Source organism: Gallinula chloropus (genome assembly GCF_964237585.1).
Source record: "Gallinula chloropus genome assembly, chromosome: 7".
Taxonomy (NCBI): Eukaryota; Metazoa; Chordata; class Aves; order Gruiformes; family Rallidae; genus Gallinula; species Gallinula chloropus.
Window position 1 is genome coordinate 23,409,146 of NC_140092.1, and position 22,413 is coordinate 23,431,558.

Sequence of the window (22,413 nt, forward strand, 5' to 3'; positions counted from 1 at the left end):
TCATGAAGTTTGTATTGACAAAGACTTCCTTGAATTAATTCCGGTTTGTGTGGTTTTTTTTCCAGAAGATACAATCTAGCATAACCCCTATTTAAAGAATGCAACTAGCAAATCATCTAATCCAGAACTCATCTGGGCTCAGAATCTATGAGTAAATTTCGTTGTATTTGTTCAGTCTCCATCATCGCTTTTCTTCTGTTACGTATTCATACGCCTCTATTTCATGAGCAGTTTATTCCTTATCTTCTGAGAAGCTGGAAGGAATTAGACAACAGGCCCTCAGATGTCAGGAACCCAGACAATTAGCCGGATCCTTCCTAGTAGGTAGCCGCAAGAACTGGTACTCAGGCAGAATACAAATAACCTCCCTGCTCCTCCATTCTGATACGACCATTAACAGATTCAAGGACCAGGCAGGTGGCCTGTGTTTGTCAGAGTTTTTTTAATACACAATGGCAGTGATACTCCAAAGGCTGGTCAGTGGGTCTTGCATGAATACTGTTTCAGTTTAGCTTTATGAACAAACACTGCTATCCTCAATCAGCTGAGAGCATTTAATATCCCTTTCCAAGTCACCATATCCTCTGGAAGCTTTCTCAATGAAACTTCACTATTTCAACAAATAAGGTCAACAGCTTTTCCACAATTCCCTGTAACTGCTAGCAATATACCCATTTGTAATTCATAACTGAAGGTTTTCCTGGACCAAAAAAAAAAAAAGCTGGAAGATCCACATGATCGAGGGACAAAAGCAGCGCGATTTCATTTGAAAGCAAACAAGCTGAAGTCACCCTTAATTTTTTCCAAAGCAGTGAAGACTAGATGCAGTGCTACCCCAACCCTGAAGACAAAACTCCCCATATGTTCTCTCTCAAGAAAGATGCGTGCTTCCAAGCAATGGTTATGAGTGCCATCGTGAGCCTGCACTGACCGACGTTTCTGGTGGTTAATGGCTAATTAATTGCCTTCTAGCGGAGAAGCAGCACTACAGGAGAAATCAACAGATCCCTGATGCTGCCATGAATGCCTCTGCCTGCAAGACCCATCTTGTCATTTTATCTTCCTTTGAACCTAAAACCGTCTGTCTCACCTTACAAAAAACCTGGAAGTAGCAGAACCACTATTTATACCATGCATAAATCAATAAAAGCATATGAGGAAAAGATATATATATATATATATATCAATATATATACACACACACATATATATATATATATATCATCTACCATACTGAAATTCACACTGTGCTGAATAAATGAAAGATACTGTACTTGGGGAAAGAAAAGAAAAGCCTAACGTTGCAGACCTTTATCCACCTGTTCAACTTCCCTTTGTGAACTAGAGTGTCACTACTTGTGCACACAGGCAGCCTCAGCTGATGAGCCATTTCATCACTGCATCATAAATAGAGGAATAAGTCAATTGCAGAATAAAACAAAATAAATGTGGTTTGGTTTTTTTTAAAATCTATATTTAAGCTTAACAAAGAAAGTTAATGTGGAATTCAGCATAAAAATATTACAACTTACTTAGCATACTAAACCCCATGACACTTCAGTAAATAAATGGTGAAGACAGGAAGAATCAGACCTCTACGTTTTGAAGGAAAAAATTAAATACAAATCAGAAGACTGCAAACCATGACATAAGCTTGTGCTCCTCTCGTTCGTAATTGTATCTTTGTTCTTCTCTTAAGAGAAAAATGTTTTTAAACAGAACAAAACACAAACTACAATGAGACTCTCAACCCTTAAACTGTGTGTAATCAAGAAACTACAGCATGCCTATACTTGTCCAACCAATTATTTTACTCAATAAAACTATTTTATTTAGATTAAAGCCAATAGCAATTAATATCTCTTTATTTTACATTACATTATTCTGCATGTACTGCATGTAAACTGAAAAACATGTTATTAGAAACTGGCTATTTTTCAAGAAGTAAAATGCATATTTAATGATTTGTACTGATAATTGTGTGATTTCCTCCCTTTCATCTTATTCAAATAATTATTTATACTTTTTATTTCCAATTGTTAGAAGTTTCCAATCCCCAGCTCCAAATCAAAAAATTTCACATCTTGAGAGCATCAAGAAAAAAGTCAGAGGCACTGGGAATTGTCTCATGCTACATTTGCAGCCAAACCCCTTCTGAGATTAATTCTCCATATTCGTAAGGGAATGGGGAGAAGGATTTTGTCATACAAACGGCTTATGCTTGTGCCTAAAACTGTGAAAGGGAAACAGGATTCCAGGATGCATCACAGTTTCCAAGAGACACTGGGAGGTATTCGTGCTGCTTCACAGCCCTCTGGAGGAGACCTCGTTTGGTCAACCACCTTCAAGAAACGACTAACTGGAGTAGACATGGTGACAGCCCAACAGGGCTGTCAGCAAGAGGCCTGGTCCGTTTAGCTTAGTGAAGTAATGAAGTTCTCTCTGAACGCACTGGGAGTAGGTGGAAGACAGGAATTAAACAGAGGACAAGGAAAGCAGAGTAAGATGTCGTGGAACACATTCAAACTGAAGCAAAAGTCTATCAGTTGAAGCATGAAGGATGTGCTGCAGAACTGGGGATGAAGACAGTGAAGATCTATTTCAAATGAAGTTGACTCAGTTCATGAAAGGCATTTTACAGTATTTCTTCACAATAAGCACTACCAAAAAACCTTGCCCAGATGCCCTCACAATTCTCCATTCACGTGAAAAAGCTTTGCAGCTGACCAAATATATTTGCAACTAAATTACAGTGTATGAGCTGCCTTTGTCTTCTGGATGCCTTTGTCTTCTGGTTGCAGCAGGGGAGATTAAGGGAAATTTGCCCACAGTAGTTTAAGAATGATTTATATATATATATATATATATTGCATTTAAAATAAAAAGGGGAAAAATTTCATATTTGAAGGGGTTTTTGTAAAGGTATGGACAATTTGCAAGAAAAAGCAAACTTGAAAAACCTGAAACCAAATTAATATCAAATTTAATATTAAGCCATAAGGGGAGGAGGAGGAAATCATGTCTTTTACTGGTTGAAGTAATTAATTATATTTGAAGGGTTTTCTGCACAGCATTAAATGCTATTCCCTAGTTGACAAGTGAAATGGCAGCAGATATGCAAAATAACAGAACTAATTTAAGCACGGACAAGTTTAGAGTTGAGTGAAGGGAAAGAAAAAAAAACATAAGACCTGGGTCTGCAATACCCAGATGTGCAGCCACAAGGAGCCCGTGCTTTCCAAGGAAAAAAGGGAGGGAAAGAGATTTCATTTTAATTGCACACATCACAAATTCTTTAGGAGCACATATCCTACACTCAATACTTCCCTTCTTTGTAGCCAAATATGACACAGCAGAACAGACCCAATCCACCTCCTACCAGGATTCTGCCTTTCCTGTACTAGAAAGATGTTTAACGTTTTCCCAGCAATTATGCAGTCATATGCTAAAAAGAAAATACCAGAAGCTAATAATGAAGATGATCCAAGCAGTTTTCATCCCCAGGACAATGGCCAAAAGCATTCTGAGCAGGTATCTAAAATGCCACAAAATTCTCTCAGCTAGCCCTGACAGGTAACAGCCATTCACATACTTTTTTTTCCTAGTAGAAAGCTGTTAAGAGATTTAATCTGGTGTTTATAATTCAGTCCTGAACAGAAAGATGTAATGTTAATAGGATTATGCAAAACAAAAAATCCCTAGATGTGCCAGCACTTTCCTTATAAACAACAAGAAGCATTCAACCAAAGGCAAGTTTAAGATGCATAGGACAGCATTTAGGAACTAATCACTGGACTATGTAACTCCAATGATAGAATTGTAAAAGCTCTACTTCAAAATTACCTCACCCATTGACTGATAAAGGGTTAAACAAACTCACTCTTGACAGCAAAATCTCATAAAATGTTAAGTCAAGTCATGCATGGGAGAGGGCATTTCCAGAAGGATCCAAACACAATTTCTAGAGCTCCCTGTTATGGGAAAAACATGGCTAAACAGAACTGTCAGGCAAATTGCATACACTCTACTCAGACATGACACAGAAAACAGCAGGCAGAGAAATAATTCTCAAGTTCTCAGCCCCTTCAACTCTGCAAAACCAGCATCAGTAAGAAACCGAGTCCTAGTTGAATAGCTAGACTTAAGAGTAATCAGCAAAATTACGGGAGAAGATGTAGCAAGTAAGCATTCACAGCACAACTGCATCCAGAAGTTGTTTCTTCACTATCAACTCAGTAAAACCACAAGTTAAGCTAATATACATAGCAGATTACCTCAGTCCTTGCACTTCATTATCTCCAAACTACCCAGTTCTAGATGTCCACCAGACACATACATCACATCTTGTATTAAGTTTCTTATAACCACATGACATAAGCTACTGAAACAACACATGGTGTGCTTCAACCACCACCATGGGAAGGACCAGAAATTTGCTGAATGAACTGAGAAAATATGTAAAGCTTGAAGTCCTTTGACCCAAGCATCTGATTTACTGCTGCAATTTAAGAAATGCATATCAGTCAAAGGGAATCTGTTCAGCCACTCCTCACTGAAGGGCAGGGGTTCTAATAGTAGGAGGCCAAGCAGGATCCCAACATACATAACTAGAACAAAATGAGAAAGTAGCATCTCCAAAGCTCTTATCACAGGTGTTCCTTGGCCCAAAGATGCAAGGACTATATCCAGACATTAAGACAAACCTGTATCCTGCACTGAACTTCTAAGGAACAGTTGCTTCTAGTTCCTATAATGACAAAGATCACAACGAATGCATCCAGTGCAGTAAATTCTTTGTTACAGATTGTCTTAGCGGATTTGGGATTTTGGATATAGGTTTTGGGGATGGGAGTGAGGTGGGGAGGGTGCCAGTGTTAGGGAAAAGCAGAAGGCAGCTGAGCAGCGACATCTGTGTGACTGTGATGTCTTTGAGACAATCTATGACGAAACTGCCTAAGAGAAAGACAGCTAAAGAGCTGTACCAGAAAAAGCCATAGAAAAGTTGTCTGCTGGCCCCACCTAGGACTGCATTCTGCTCCAGTCGTTCTCTGCCTCCTTCAGACACACAAAACCAAAAATGGTTGTCTGGAATGACTCCTAAGAGGAGCAGAAATTACTTAAAATCACCAGAAGTCAGATGTGCACCACCTTCAAGGTGTTGCAGAAAACTGTTCTATGTTCATTCATCACACCAACTACTGTTCATGACTGCTTAGCAACACAAGTACAGTTACTAACAAGTGCCCAGGAGCATTATGCCCTATATCTAAAGGCTGTAAGCATCACCTAAGTAGAGAGCGGTATCTTGCAAGTCTACAAATAATAGGAGGAAAGCACATGAGTGCTATCAAGCTGCAAACTTAATACAGACCATCAAAAATAGCAGACAGAGTTGATACCGTTTCTGAACACGTAGAAGACTGAAGAAAAGCACAGCACTTCTTGTTATTAGGAGATAACAAGAACCTAGGCACCTAGGAATATAGCAGAACTCCAGCAAGAGTTCAAGGAACTTACTTATTTAAACCATAGAAAGTAACCAAAGATGACTCCTCTAGCTGTAGCCAGTAAGAAAGAAGTGGTTGACTGTAAACAATGAGGGACAGTTTTGTTAGAAGTGGTTGCTGAAGAAGGAGAGGAAGGAAGGAAGAACAGCAAGACACAGATTTAACATCACTGAATAAGAGCTCGCAGAAGGCAAGTCTATGGCAAGGAAAAGCTAATTCTCAAATGACACAATAGATGCAAACAAATTCAAGAAAACCAAGCACAGCAAGAGAATAGAAAACATAGCAAGAGAATAATGACTCAGAGAAAGCACACAGAAAGGGAATAACAAGCGTAACAATGGCAAGAGAATACAGGGGACAAATTGAAAAGGCTAAAGGCACAAAATGAAATAATTCTCACAAAACAGCTTCAGGCTACTAAGAAAGCATTCTATCAGTACCCTACTGCCAGTAAGAGAATCTGTCCATTGCTTAATGAAGAGGGAAAACAGATTAATGAAGAACAAGTTCTCACTGAGAGAGCAACTACAAGCAGGTGACCAGCACAATTAGCACAAATAGAAGGGTAAAAAATATCCACCCAGAGTCAGCCTACTATTGGAAATAGCCATGCTTACTTTTTTTTCCAAGTTGACTAAATCTGATAACATTTGACCAACTTGCTCAGTAAGTCCTCCGAGCCATCTCAAAATCAATAATCCTATCTTTGAAAACTCATGGAGGACACCTGAGATATCAGAACCTTAGAAAAAGGTGAGCTATATAAATACTTTCTTTAAAGCAAATAAACAGCTCACCCCACAAAAAACCCAACCACCAAACAACACACAAAACCACAAAAACTGAGGAAGAGAAAGAGGATAGTAAAGAGCAGAAATACCTCAGGAACAATATTGGCTTGTCTTCAGTTCCAAGAAAAGTTAGTTAACTATATTCAAACAAGTATTTTTAAGCACTCAGATGATACAGAGAGGAGGAATAGACACCTTGATTTTGTCAAAAACAAGCCATGTCAAACCAGTGTAATCTTCTTCTGTGACAAAGATCACACAAGGGAGAAAGAATAAACATCAGGGTGCATTAAAAGAAGCATGGCCAGCAGGTCAAAGGAGGTGATCCTCCCCCTCTACGCTGCCCTGGTCAGGCCCCACCTGGAGTATTGTGTCCAGTGCTGGGCTCCCTGGTATAAAAAAAGACAGGGATCACCTGGAAAGAGTCCAGCGGAGGCTACGAAGATGATGAAGGGCCTGGAGCATCTCCCCTGTGAGGAAAGGCTGAGTGAGCTGGGGCTGTTCAGCCTTGAGAAGAGAAGACTAACAGGGGATATTATTAATGTTTACAAATATCTTAAGTATGGGATGCAGAGGGAAATGGCCAGCCCCTTTTCAGTGGTCTGTGGAGACAGGACAAGGGGCAACGGCTGCAAGTTGGAGCATGGGAAGTTCCGCACAAACATGTGGAAGAACTTTTACCCAGTGAGGGTGAGGGAGCCCTGGGACAGGCTGCCCAGGGGGTGTGGAGTCTCCTTCTCTGGAGAGATTCAAGACCCGTCTGGACACCGACCTGTGCGACCTGTCGTAAGGAACCTGCTTTGGCAGGGGGTTGGACTTGATGATCTCTTGAGGTCCCTTCCAACTCCCATGATTCTGTGATTTACTCGGTTAAAATCTGTGACAGTCTTATTTACTGAGACTTTCTCATAGTTAAACTAAAAAGCAAGATCTGTATAGAACTACAATGAATTTTCAAATAGGCATAGATGACTACATGCAAGAGAGGAGTGAACAAGGTCAGACTGTTGGAAAAACACTAATGCTACCTTGGGATGTATAGCTTACGTGACACATGACATAATCCTTCCACCAAACATGCTCTGGTAAGTGTATGTAAGCATAAGAGGGACAACTGAACACTGGTCTTCAAGACAGACAAGAGCTACCCAGCTCCTGATAAACCACTGTGCTCAGACTGCCGCCCAGCTCACCTGTCACCAAATGCAAACTCTCTCTCATGAACATACCATAAGCATGATTAGGAAGATGGGAAAAAGACAGCCTAATTAGAAGGCTAAATCCACAGACTAGTGGTGGGACACATGGCCATCCATTATGACTTTCCCCACCAGTATTTTCTGGAATTATAGGAGAATTGTAAACCTATCCAAAGTAACTACAAGTAGGCCAACTGTTCAGGATGTCTGTTGAGAGAGGGCTGGCTCTCCAAAAAGAGAGGCTGCAGTCATCCTCCCTGTTCACTAGTGTCAATCAAATTTTACTTAAGAGGAAAAGAAGAATCTTAATAACATATTGGAAGGGCAGGTGAGAGGTGCCAGAAAGGTACCTTCATCCAGTGATCCTCTCTTGTGATTTAACAAACTGGATCCATACTCCACTAAACCCCATGAAGCACAGACAACTATAAAGAAAGAAATCAGACATAACATCTCCCTGACCATGTACTAGCACTTATTATTAATTTTTTCCTATACTTACCCAAATTCTCCCATGTCATAGACAGCCCCCCCTACAAAATATCCATTTTTGGTGAAAAAGATCAAGAAAAGGTCACTAAAAATTTACTAGTCATCAATACAAAGCCTTAAAAGCATCAATAAAGGCCAACTCCACTTGTTTTGTGGATCATGAGTTAATACAAATACTAAAAACCCCATAAAATTTTGCATGTAAGTTAAATTACCCAAGCAAACTATACAAAGGAATATATCTGTGGTAGAAGTGCCAGAGACAGAACAATGCAAGCAAAACAAAACAGCAAAGGCTAACTTCCAGCTATGAGCAAAGTAAATGTATGAGTCAAAGAAACATTAGAATATTCATATCTGACAATTTCATCCCTAACTGGGGAAAACAAAATGTAAAGATACAATTTTTGGGGAATGATTTGTTAATATTAGGGCAATACCTCAAGTATTCTCACCTTACAACACTGCACACAACACATCAGCCATTTTGCCAAGACCTCAAGGAAAAAAGGATGTTGACTTTCTCAGGATTACCATAAATATTTAACAGGGTTGGTAGGGATTAGGGTTTTTTTAATAGATTTTTTTAGGGACTCTAGTGGTTAGGATCCTCTAGGCTTCAACAGAAAACAGACTACCACAGATTTTAGCACTTTAGCTGTCAAATCACCAGATATACCTTACTGACTGAGGATAAGCCAATCTCACTAACAGGTAACATCACTACATGAAACCCACTGACTTCACATTTAGACAAATACTCATTTCTACATCCTTAAGTCAAAAGCCACACATTCAAACCCCTATTTGAAAGCTCTACTTGTACTTAAGGAATAAATTCCCACAGGCCATTACTAGTCACATTTTAACAGATTTCTGGGGACCAGAACAATCCCCTAGACCTTACACAGTCACTAGATTTTTTTCATCTGATTAAAACTTAAAACATAGGCTCAGAATGACTTTAAATATTGACAAAAAATTCCTCTTCATTATTATTTTAATGAAGACATAAGACACAGCAATCAAGTTTAAAGAAACATGCAACAAGCAGTCTAAAAAGTATTCAAAGTACGCATGATTAAGTGTTATGATTTCCCCATCATTTTGAAAACCAGTAAGCTAGGTTGCCACTGACAGCACTTCTGAAAACGTTAAATAATAATTAATATTTCATTTAGTTACTATGAAATGTTCCTCAGTGCTAAGTCCCTCCTCCTCCTACCTAAGGTTTCAAATTTATAGCTAGTGAAGGATACTGTACAAGTATGGTAGCCTGTTTTCAGTACAGATTTTTTTTTTCCATTGAAAGCACAAGAATACTTTAAAAGCAACATATATCAGAAAATTTTAGAAGTTTAATTTTGTCCCCTTTTATTCCTGTGGTTCAGACTCTTGCCAGTTATGGCACTAACAAAAAAAAAAAAAATCCAGTCAGCTTCAGGCTGCTGCTGCAAGCTGTCTCAAATCACAGCAGACACCAGTACAATTCCCTGCAGACTCCCTGAAAGAAGCAGAGAATGACAGTATAATGGAGACGAATCTTGGGAGTAGCCACGAAAAAGAAGTACAGATAAAATAAAGATGATCACACCAATAAAACTGCAAAGTTTCTTCTGACAGTAAAGGAGTGTTCTATCTCTTGCTGAGTGACAAAATAAAACCTTAGTTCATCTGAAGCCTATTCCAGTGAAGATTTGGGTTTCAACTACACATCATCTACAGCCACATATATAAGTTATGGCCATTAAAATAAAGCGGTGAAAAACTTCCAGTGAATCCCAGCTAAACCACAAACTTGCCATCTGTTGTGGCAGCAGCTTATTGAAGATAAGCAGCCTGAAAGCATTATGGCAATTAAGAAATCTTTTGGTCATTAACTCCACACCAATTAAACACTAAAGGCTGGCAAAACTTTACTGTGGCTCAGAACTGCTTTTTAAGGTAAACTCCTCTGTTTGAAATAACTGGTTTCACTATGAGAACCCAGTATGGCAAAGAACCTTTAAACAGTTACTCTGGCACTGCTTTGTCCATCAGCAGCCCTAACACACATGTCCATGTTCTCCTAACCCAGAACAACTGCACATGCACACACAGAAGGTATTTGCTTCATGCCTACACTTACACAGCGGCATCATTACCCTGCATCCCCGTATGCCATGTTTTTGAAGCCTGGATACGTGCACAAGGCGACACACACACGTTCTCACTCGCACATCTGTCCACAAAAGCGTCTCTGGGCTCGTGTCAACATTAATGTTATCCAAATTCAGTCTCACGTCCACCTCTGTGAAATGCTCCTTACAAGCTTGAAACAGTCAGCTGTTGGGTTTAATATAGTTACAAAATTTGAAAGAGGTTCCGTAACTTCCCGTAATATTCACAAACTAACCAGTCTGCCTATTAAAGGATTAACTCAAGGCATTTTTAAATCACACTGTTAGTTTGTCACACTAGCCTCGAGTGTAATTCAGTGGTAGAACCATCTTCCTAGCTTCAGAAGAGCTCTGCTCTGAAATCTAAAGCTATCATTTCTGCACGTAAGAGAAAAAAACCCCAACAACAACCTCACAACCAAAAACCAGAAAATACACTTTGGCTTCTGGAAAAAAAAATCATTTTAGTTTAAAAGCAAAATTACTTTAGTCCCAAAATACAGAGGGAAGCCAAAAGTTTGCAGTGCCCACAGTTAGTGCACAGACTCCAGCCACATCAACATACAGCTGTTTTCACTAGTTCTGTCTTTTGAAAAGAAGAAGCGGGTGGCAGAGCGCATTCAAGTCCAGCACCCCTGCCTAAAGCCACCTCTTTTGTTTGTAAGGAGCTGTCACTGATGCAGTCTGACAGCACAAAGCTTAAAGCAGAACAGGAGCCAAGGTAGAGCCTTGCAGCTCTTTCCAGAGCATTATGTATATGTTACAATTAAGAGTTTCCAACAAATTTCATCACTACACACCTTGAGATTTGCCCTAACACAGAAATACACAGATTCTAAAAAGCCATGGCTTGCATTAATAGACTTCCTCCAGAAGTAAGAGTCAATTAGCAGTCTTTCCTTTCCCTCATCTTACAATTCAGATATCGTTAAGTTTAGTTTAGATGCCACTAATGACAAACACTTAAAACCTATGAAGGACACAACCAAAATTTATTGGTCAAGTTTATGTAACCAATTTTGTTTTTTCATGTCATGCTCAGATAATATGGTCAGGAGATTTTCTTTCAGGAACTCGCTTGCCCGCTTCAAAAAGACTACACATATTTCATGTGGCATCAAAATGCTTGCTTTTACAGATCTTTCCACATTAAATCTTCTCCTACACTACCCATGAGGGGAGAAAACGGCATTTTAGTCTTAGTCTATCCTTCCAAAGACCTCACCCTCAGATTTCTCTTAACTTACTAGAGCTGTAATTGCCACCTGTCTCTTCTGACACAACAAGGAAAATAAAAGTAAACCCAAAAAGACCAGAGAAAGCAGTATTTGGCTACACAAAAGAATATCCCAGGTGCTGCTTCAGGGTCTTATTCACACATCAGTCTAGCTGGTAAATATCCAGGTCTACAGTTCCTAAAGAGTTGCTGGTGGTACAGAAGGAACACTTGATGGACATGGCTGAGCACTGAGTCACTATGCACCAGCTCTGACAGAAGCTAGACAGCCACACTAGCACACAGTCGTGGTAAGTCTACCAGAGAGGCAGATTATTGCCATGAATCCAGATCACAAATTACTGTAGACAACCAATTTTAGATGAAAGCTGGCTCAGCAGATGGATGGTCCTAACAAAACGTGCCATATGCATCTTCCCCCCTTCCCAATAGCTGGGTGTCATAACTGAGATTCCCATTACTGTAAACTTCCTTCAGTTTCTGATGCTGTAGAGGAACATGCCCATTGCTCTACCCTTTACTCTCCAATACCCTTTTTTGGGGAGTAACTCCAGCAGTTACTTCTGCTATGCCTGCAAACTTCCTAAAGGAGGAGAATCCTTAACGGGGAGCAAAAAACCCCACCTAGTTACTTCCCTGTTATCCACAGAAGTCACAGTACTACAAGCCTTAGTGTAGACTTAAGTTGCCAGTGTTTACATTCCTAATTCAGAAAACCAAGTAGTTATGGGTCCATGGAGCCCTTCATATTTTTTACAGGACAACTACTGGATTTAATTACTATAGCTAACATATCAACCATGTAATATTAATAAACAGACATTAATCACTAGAGTTTTATAAGCTAGTGATGGATGTATTAATACACAATCTTCAGAAAGCTTACCTCTTCAGCATATTCGGAGATTTGGGACATAAACCAACCACAGCCCAGATCTCCACACTGTCTGGTTCTGCTTTAACTCTTAAACAGAGAAGCTGTTATTTCCAAAAAGAGCAACAACTGACTCCTGTTGGTGTTGCAATGCAAGCTCTGGCCAAACTAATGTTTTTGATAGCATAGGAATAATTAATATCTAGAAGAATAAACATTGGCATAAGAAAATTTAGTTCTAGAACAGTGAAGTCCCCTGGGGCCACCAGCCGGACACTTCTATCCAGCCTGCTACCTTTCCCTGGAAAGGACAAGGAACAGCTATTTAGAGCAGCAAACACTGCCCCAACAGCTGATCACATCCTCCATCTGTTCGCAGCTCAACACAAACCACTGAACTGTTGCCAAAGCAGTTAAAAAAAAAATAATCCAGCAGCTTTTTCTAAGAGCAACTGCCATCCCTGCACACTCCCAGAAACTGGTCCTTGCTGCTTTCTGCAGCGCAGGGCTCCTGGCCCCACCGGCACCAGCAGCAATCCACCTGCCACAGCCACATTCTAAGGCTAGTACAAGATGGTAACACAACAGAAGCCCTAACGCCCAGATGCCGTGGCTGACAAGTGTGCTCTAGGTTAAGGCAGTCCAAAGCTCTACACACAGAAATAATGATTTTTGTAACTATATAAAAGATTAGTTATTTGCCTGGACGATCACGGTCTTACCTTTTTGCTGTCCCTTCAGAAGCTAACACTTGACAAAGCTACTACAAACCAGTTCAACAGATCAATGTGTTAAAGGAGTACTATTAAAAAGATCTACTGTGCAAGAGGACTTAACTTTGTGACATTCTACCATAACTAACACTAGAGGCATCTGCAACCTGTTCTGTTTTATTTCTCTAGGCCCCAGAAGAGACCACGTATAGCAGTATTTCACAGAACCACCCAGAGCGCTTTTCTTCTCAGAAACACACAGCGGAATCAATCTTTTGCTTCCACTCTTGAAAGAGCAAAGCTATCCTTTCAGTTTTAAGATACGACCAAGAGGGTCACTCACCTCAACCCTTCTGAGTGCCAACTTTTTAATTTGTTTTTAAAACAAAGGAGCCATAAGCAAACAGGCAAGTAGAGGCCAAGCACAGCCTCCTACACATATTTTCATGATACCCAGCTTTGGGAACCCACCTTGGACCAAGATCCCTCAAGGCCACCTTTAATAAAGAGTGGAGGGAGATGGCCTTTCTACAGAGTGACACCAAACAGGAGCACCTCCCTCCCAGATACCTGAAGAATTCTGAGATGGAGAGAACTACTCCTTGTCTTGTGCAACAGAAAGTTGATCATTTAAGAACATGCTAAAGTTCACACCCCAAGAAAGATTTTCTCCAGTGCTATCACCAGCCCAACATGAACAACTTCAGTTCAACAGCCTCAAACATGCTCGCAGGCAGAACGGCTAATTTTCTCCCTAAAATCCACTTTGTAAAACAGTGTGCAGACTAACTTCTGCACCATTAAAGCAGCTGCACATTCTATACATTAAAAATAATTTTACATATACATACCAGATACATGAAAGAAAATACATACTTCAGGAAAATGACTAAGTTTCTCAGACCTATCTTTAACACTATTTCTGGTGTGTTTCCTCTCAGGGCTGGGAGGTGAAGGTCAATAATGTCACAGGCTGCCTTGAATTTTCACAATACAAAATGAAGTAATTTTTGTGTGTGTCAAAAAAATAATGGCATATTTATTTTATTGCCTTCTCAGACAAGCCTCAATTTGGGCCGTTCCCATAATAACACTGAGCGGCATCATTAATGTAATTTCCCAGTTAAACCCTGCATTTGCAGCACAGGAAATCTGAAACTTGTAGACTGAAATATTAACAGAGATAGGAATTGCAGCACTCTTCTATTAAACTCAAGTTTTTCGTTCTGTTTAATTTTCCTAAGAAAATTTCACATATGGAATACTCATACTCAAAACACAGCAGTCCAAATCTACCTTGGTCACTATTAAAATTGAAAAAAGTTACCACAAGAAAGGAAAATGTAGGAACTGTTTTCATTACCTTAATAAAAGAGGATATATCATCTCCCACCAGTGAAAGAGCCCCAACAAATATTAAAGCTTCTTTGATTACTCAGATCCATATAAATCCTGGAACACTGCCTAGCACATCCATGAAGCCCTGTACACCCTAAACAAAGCAAGTTTATTTCCCAATTTTTTCTCCTAACAACTTCTCCACAACACATCTTTGCCAGCCTGGTATTTGTTAAGGACCACCCTCGCTGTGCATACATCAGGGACCAACATTAATCTTGTAGGCACCAAACACCAACAAATTGAATTTCCACATCTACTCAGCTCTCCTTGCTTGGCAAGGAGAACAGAGTAAGCTTTAGATCCCTTCCCTACACAGACTGTAAAGGAGAAGGGATCTGAGGGTTCCCCTCAAAGTGGGATATCACTACAAAAGGATAATCACCATAATGAAGAAAATTATGTGATATTAAACACCTAAATGAAGCTTAAGGTATTGATGGAATAAAAAAAAAATATTACAGGTGAAGAACTGGACAGAACTGTGAATATTCTTACCAATACACACCTATTTCAGAACTAACTGCTGATATTAACCTAGATACAATTAAATCAACAAGGCTTCCTTTTTAGTCAGGAAACAAAGGTTTGGAGGGGAATGGAGTCACTGTGGTTTTCAGAATAAAAGGTTTACCTCAACCATTTTGCAACCAATATATCAAAGGAGAAAAAAAAAATCCTTTGACTTCACACCCAGAATCAAACATCTCAAAAAGCCATAGGAGGATACTTAGCTAGCACAGATAAGACACTGCTGAACTAGATGCAGTATTTTTGGACACATTTTCCACATGTTCCATTTAACAATCCACAACCGATTATTCCTGTTATCAATTGACCATGATAGAGCAGGTGCAGGAGGTGGGGGAGAAATGGAGCGCTCGGGGACTGGATGTGCGTCAAGGTCATGAGTACACACTGTCACACACTTCCCAGGAGCAGTATTACCAGATCTGACTGAACCACTATTACATGTGCCTGTGGTCTCTGATCTAGTAGCTCAAAAATGCCTTAACTGATCACAGGCAGAGCTAAGAAAGAGCTATTAATGTGAACGTTATGCAACCATTAAGTTTATTTTAAAGTTTGAAGCGTTCTAGTTCAATTCATTTAAGTCACAATAGATTCTCTTTCTAAATCCACAAGTTAACTCAACCATACCACCTAAACCCAATCCTAACAGTTGCACCTCACTCTGTTGCATTTTTTATTAAAAAACAAATAAAACAAAACCAAACCAAAGACACAAAAAAGCAAAGCATAAACTCTTGCAGTACTACATGCATATTTAAAGAAAAAAGGGGGCAAACTACATTTAGTTAAAGAAACAAATGTGCTGTCAGGCTGTCAACAAGACTTATTTGTTGGGTAATGTTTAGAAGTACCTGCTTCCTCAGCCAGAAAAGTAGAGGTTACAATCCTATTTTATTTATTGGAACTTATCTAGTTTACCTGAGCTTTGACAAAAATTGGCCCAAATAAGTTTGCTTTTGGAGATGAGGAGATCTTACATAAAAATTCCGAAGCTAGCTATGTGCCCAACTTCTGAGTTCCAGACAGACAAAGCTCCTCTTTTGTATACCATTTCCTTTGAATGCTTGAATCATGGAGGGGGAAGAGAGAACAGGGAAAAATCTCAAACAACAAATCAAACACAGATATCAGTAAAACACAATGAACTACAAAGCAACTCAAAAAGTTGGTCTAAAAGGTGGTAATGTATGGTCTGCTATGTATAGAATATCTATTTTAAAAAGCACACTCTCATAAAAAGGAATAGTCCAGTCAAACATTCTATGAAAATTCTAACACAGATGTAAAGTGTAAGGTCTAATTCATTTACTACACTTGACAAACAATGCATTGAAAAAGTGAGAGAACTGTAAGACGGCTACTAGATTATTCCCCTTAATAACATAAGATCAGCCAGGCCTGTAACAAAAACTACTGCTGCAGCTGATCTGCCACTGACATATGACTCTTCATGCTAAAGTACCTGAGCATATTAAAGAACAGCCAATTTTACTACAATGTATCTATGTGTTATGCAGTGGTTGAAAGAGATGATCAAATGCATCTCACAGCATTAATAATCCAACTGTTGGTCAAAAAAATTAGAAGATAAAATTATGAAGGCCTGATACTAATATATTGCTGAATTTTAAAAAGCAAAACAAAAAATCCCCAACACACCCACCAGGACATAACAAAAGATCTATTTATTTGAATATATACATCCATCCAAAATATTTATTTTCTGGATACAAGTTATTGATATTTATAGAACATTTGACTCTGTAACACTGCTGTAAATAGTTCTGCAAGGAGAAAAATGTAACTCTGGGGGAAGCCCTGCAGCAGCACCACACAACTAAGTTACTTTGTTTCCAATTCCAGTTAAAGTCGACACAGTTACAGGTTTCCAAAAAGGAGAGACTCCCTTGCACTGAAACACTGCCAAAGCACCCTCAATTTCACTGTCATTCTAAAACATCTCACAGTGCTAGAGAGGATGGGTTCGGAAGCTATAAAGCACTAGCACAGGGACAATGCAGCTTCCAGGAAGGCTCCATCAGGAGTTGCCCACTTGCATCCCAGAACTTGGACACATTATTATGGCCGCCAACGCAGAATTTAGCCTGCAGTCTTAAAACCAAACCTCTAGGTAAAGCTATTTGAAGCTCTCAGTTAAAACATTTGTTAGCTTTAACAGTCTTTTGCTAGAATTTCAATACCAACACATATGCTTTTAGTTTCAAAAATAAACATAGCCATTTCAAAACCAGTCAACCTCTCTCAGAAAGCACGTTGAAAGCATCCCTCATTCTGAGCAGCCACTGGCACACAAGGTAGCAGAGCACACGCAGGACTCGTCCTTGAACATTTTGTTTCCTTCCATGTTTCAGACAAGTTTTAGAAGAAACATCTAATAGAGCATTAGTAGAAGGATGTGCCTGCAACATCCAGAATGGATGCCCTAAAGCCAAGGAAGTGACCAAAGCTGCATGCTAATAATCAGACACATTATGCTGTGCAGCAAATATGAAATGCTGCTTTTTTTAAGGTGTTTTGTATGTTTTCAGAGATTAAACATTCGAGTTTGTCCAGCAAAGAACTGGCTGATGATTTTCCTTACCCACAAACAGGAACTTTGCAATATTCGGTGTAAGATAAAAATAAAGCAATTCTGGTTACTACTTTACAGCTATTAATGCATTGCTTACTCTCCATCCAGCCAAAACAAATATTGCACCTAATTTAGAAGTGATCAGTCATGTAAAACACACAGTTTGCTTTCTCAACTTCATCCAGAAACAACATATGCTAGTCTTTCACTCAAAGAACAAAGTCTTGTTTTGGCCATGCACCCTTAACTAGCAAATTATTAACCATTAAGGAGATTGCATTTTCATGTAAGTAATAGTCAGGTAATGATGCCATAAGATTTCATCTTTGCTTTCATCTCTGAAACAAGATGATCAGTTAACTTTCAAATGATGACAACTTTCACATCACCACCATTCGAAAGTTATTGAAAACATCAAGAAAAAGCTCACCAAAACCAGTATGGAGGCAGTAACATCAACTATAAATGAGTACTACAGAGTATAAGTATCCACCTTTCAGAAACAGAGCACATGGATGTATTTATCCGCAAAATCTAACTGCAATATGCTTACTGCTTACTTAAGTAAGGTCTGTGCTGCAGGTTTACTCTAGCTTAACTAACCGATCTATTTAACCAACTTCTTAAATCCCCATTTGTCCATCAGTCTTCCCGACCACTCACGCCACACTGTTAAGTGAAATCTGACAAACTGCACACCCATCTAAGAGTACAAGCAAAAAAAGATCAATTAAAGCAAATCAATTCAAATTAACATGTTGTGCATACTTATAAGAGTGTGAAGACTATATCAGTACATGCAGAAATGCTTCCCCAGAACTTCAGTGCTGAAATACTGTATTTAATTTTGAAGGTATGACTTATACTTGGCCAGCGAAGGCTCCTGAAGACTGGGAAATTTTATTAGAAACTATTTAGCCTGAAAGAAAGAAGAAACATGAAGTAGGAAGACTTGCAGTGATGCCATCTTTTAAAGATTAATTTCAGAAAGAGATCTGATACAGTGCAATTACGTTAGAACCAAAATCCTGGACTACATGTACCCACAAGATACAAACTGAACAAAATACCAGGGACAGCGGAGCCTTTGCTATTCGAACCACATCAACATCCCATTCCACTCCACTGTTTGCTTTACTTCTCTCTGCATTACCATGCTTGCTCCTACAATACTTAGGAACCTGGGCCTGGAAGAGCTTCCAAGATAAGATGTAAGACAAAACAAGACGCATTCTCCTGCTGGCAATTTAATGAGAAGAGAGTTTAGTGATGACTTGCAAAGTTAAAATAACAACTTGCACACCTCTTCACCACTGTGCACATCATTCTTCTGGATATTTAAATAATGTAAGGCCTAATGTCCCAAAAGGAAATTATGCCCAAAATAAGTATCAGATCTGACAGAAACAGTTAATCTAAAGCAGTGTGGATTTTGGGTAACCACATACGTGAGTATAAAAAGGCAAGTTTTAAAGAGGTATGAGGGAAAGTTAATCTACAATTACTAAATTTCTTGTTGACCCAGCAAGATAAATGGGCACAAAATTACATGGAGAACAAAAAAACCTCAGTTGTTACATGGTGGTATTTCAAACACCCTGACATCACAAAAGCCATGTCTTTATTTCCCTCTCACACACAAAAGTTTGAGAAGGAGGGAGGAAACAGACCAGGCTGTATGACATGCACGTGGAAGCCTGACCATACTGTCAGCAGGAAATGCTTTTGCAAATATGATACCCAAACGTGAGCACCGTGTAGATAACAAAAAATTGGGGGTAACCTTTGTGAGAGAGAACATAAATTTAATTACACTGTTGCCACCTGAACCAGTAGGATACCTTTCTAAAGGCCTAATTCTTGAGCAATTTTTCTTGTAAAAAAAAAAAAAAAAAATCAATTAAACCACACAGTCTGCTCCACCATATTATGAACTAATGTAACAGAACTGAATTATTCTGAGGTACCAGAGTGCAAGCCACAGCCCAAGCTACAATGAACCTGCTATGCTTTGCAAAGTTGCCTACTGCAAAAAGGGCTCTACCACTAATGGCAGAAAACATACACAAAGGTGTATTTCTGCTTTTCCAAGGCCTGCCCCCGGCTTCTTACAGCTCCTCCATTAAGGTGGGGCCCGAGTCAAACGACCCCCCGAGGACAGGGACGGCGGAGGAGGCTCCAGACGGGATTCCGGGAGGAACCCCCACGCCGCCACGGCCGAGCAGCCTGCGCTGCCCTTCCCCCACAAAGGGCGGGGAGCCGGGGACACTGCCCAGCCCCACCGCCCCGCCACGCAGGCCAGCGCCGCGGCCCCCCGCCGCCGGTAGGGGCCCAGCGCTCGCTCCCCCCGCCCCGCTGAGGCCCCGGAGCCCGCACCCGACCAAAAGGGCAGGAGGAGAGGGCGGATGGTGCGGAGGCAGCCCCCCCGGATGCCAGCGCCGCCCGCCTGGGTGGGTGTGTGCCGGGCCCGCTGCAGCGGGATGTCACCACCGCCCGCCTCAGCTCCCCCCCTCACCTCGCCGTGTCCCGCCGCGGCCCCGCCGCTGCTCAAGGCTCCGTTGCCGGCGGTCGTCGCCGGCGCTGTCAGCAGGCCGCCCACCGCGTTCGGCGAGGCGGCGGCCGCCTGGGTCGCAGCCCGCAGAGGGGCCGCTCCCGCCGCCGCCCCGGCCTTGCCCAGGCCGCCGGCGCCGCCGCCGCCGCTGGGTCCCGGCCCGCCGGTGCTGCTGAGGCCGCCGCCCCGCTTGTTCTTCCGGCGCTTGGCTCCGCGCTTGGCGTCGGCCGGACTCATCGTGCCTGACACCCGGGCAAGGGAGGAGGGAGCGGGGGGGGGGGTGGGGGTGGGGAGGAGGAGAAGGAGGAGGAGGGGAAGGGACGCGGGGCCGCCGCGAGCGCCCGGGAGCGGAGGGGACGGGCAGGGCCGGGGTACGGGCCACCCCAGGCGCCGAGGAGCGGAGCGCACCAACTGTCACGGCAACCGGGACTCCCTCGGCCCCAGCGCCGCTGACCAGAGTTACCGTCCAATATGGCGGACACAAGGGGAAAGTGATCCCCCTTTACGTCGGGGGGCTCCCCCTTGCGCTGACGGGAACCCGCCCCGCCGGGCACGCTGGGGTGTGTAGTTCTCCCGCCACGCCGCAGCCCGGCGCCGTAAGGGAAGGGGAACTACAACTCCCGGCGTGCGCTTCGAGGCCCGCCTGGGCGCGGCCGGTGAGCTCATCCGCCGCCGCGGTGCCCGCTGGGAGCTGTAGTCCCCCCCACCGCCGGTAGCCCCGCCGGCCGACGTCGCCACCCCGGTCAAGGGACTACACAGCCGCCCAGGAGCCGGCGAGCACCACGTGACGCGCGCCCCCGCTTCTTAAAGAGCCCGTAGCAGCCGGTTGCTCCCGGGGGGGAGGGGTCGTTGAGGAGCCGGCGATCGCAGCCTCTCAGCGTGGCGGGCGGGCCGCGTCCCGCGGAAGGGGCCGCGTCCCGCCCGCCGCTCGGAGGGAATGGGTACATCTGGCTTCGTGCGGGCTTTGCCCCGGCATCCCCCAGCCGTCAGCACCGCGCACGCACCACCTGCCCCAGCCCCAGGCAGGGCAGGCCGGGCCGAGGTGGAGGTTACGCCCCTCGGCCTCTGCCTATTGAGGCCCCGGGGCCTCAGCTGTGGGGGGTGAGATTAGGCCGGGTCTGGCTGCAGGAGGCTCTCCTGTAGCCTAAACCACCACCGACCTCGGTAGCCAGACTGCTCCCGCCCCGCTCACCCAGCGCGGGTTGCAGATCAGGGCGCCGTCGCTTCCCCAGGCTGCTCCCCACGAGGAGATTGCAGCATTGAAGTTGTGGTGGCTCTGCATGGTAGCAGTGGTGGGTCAGACTGTAGTCCAGAGGGACCAGATATTGTACTCGGGGTTGGTGAGGCTGCATCTCAAGTGCTGGGTCCAGTTCTGGGCTCCCCACCATCAGAAGGACATGGAGGTCCTGGAGCGAGTCCAGAGAAGGGCAACCAGGCTGGGGAAGGGGCTGGAGGGCAAATCCTCTGAGGAGCAGCTGAGGGAACTGGGGATGTTTAGCTTTGAGGAGGCTGAGGGGAGACCTTATCACTGCCTACAATTACCTGAAGGGAGGGTGCAGAGAGGTGGGCGATGGTCTCTTCAGCCAGGGGACAGGAGATAGGACAAGGGGAAATGGCACAAAGCTGTGCCAGGGCAGGGTCAGATTAGATGTTGGGAAACATTTTGTCACTGAAAGAGTTGTCAGGGCCTGGAACAGTGACCATCCCTGGATGTGTTTAAAAAAAGGGTAGATAAGCTACTTAGGGCTATGGTTTAGCATAGGACAGGAACGGTTGGACTTGATGATCTTAAAGGTCTTTTCCAACCTTGTAATTCTGTGTGTGTGCCTTTCATTCACTAGTGACCATACACACTTAAAAGGTCATGGAAAAGACAGCTCAGGAGTTTTGGGAGAGGAATGAAGAAGGCACTAATTACAGCATGTCCTGATGTGCGTCTGGCAGCTCCAGAAGACGCTACCATCCGTGCTGCAGCTATTCCAGGCTTGGTTTGCCTCGGTGCATATGGAGGAGCTTTGCAGGTACATGCAGGCAGCTGTGAAACCGGGAGAACATGTTAATTCTGTGGTCTAGTAAATGGTGAGTTTTTAGGGGCAGGGCACTGGTCTGCATAAACACACTTGATGCTCAGCACACACGGTGCTGCCTTAGCAGTGAACAGCGGTGGCGAGAGTAGGGGCGATGCGAAACTCACACCATTATGTGCAGCCTTTGGCCACAAACAAAAACATTCTAGGCTTGTAGTTGAAGTTCAAAGTTGACTTCATGTGACATTTCTTCTTAATACATGGCATTATTTCCAGAGCTAACATCTTTCACTTGAAATGGTGACACATCTTATTTCAGTCTTATACAGGGCCGT

The 22,413-nt window shown here is 42.5% G+C and overlaps 1 protein-coding gene across 1 annotated transcript in view; it reads right to left on the minus strand.

Annotated features, from left to right (window-relative positions):
* The window catches only part of FAM193A (family with sequence similarity 193 member A), a gene marked incomplete at its 5' end in the record, with an annotated part of 74,599 nt that extends 54,311 nt beyond the window's left edge, over positions 1 to 20,288 (minus strand). Inside the window, one exon of the mRNA XM_084266837.1 lies at positions 20,016 to 20,288. Within this exon, the coding sequence (XP_084122963.1) occupies positions 20,016 to 20,288 (273 nt within the window). The remainder of the gene's footprint in view (positions 1 to 20,015) is intronic.
* Positions 20,289 to 22,413: the final 2,125 nt, after the last annotated feature.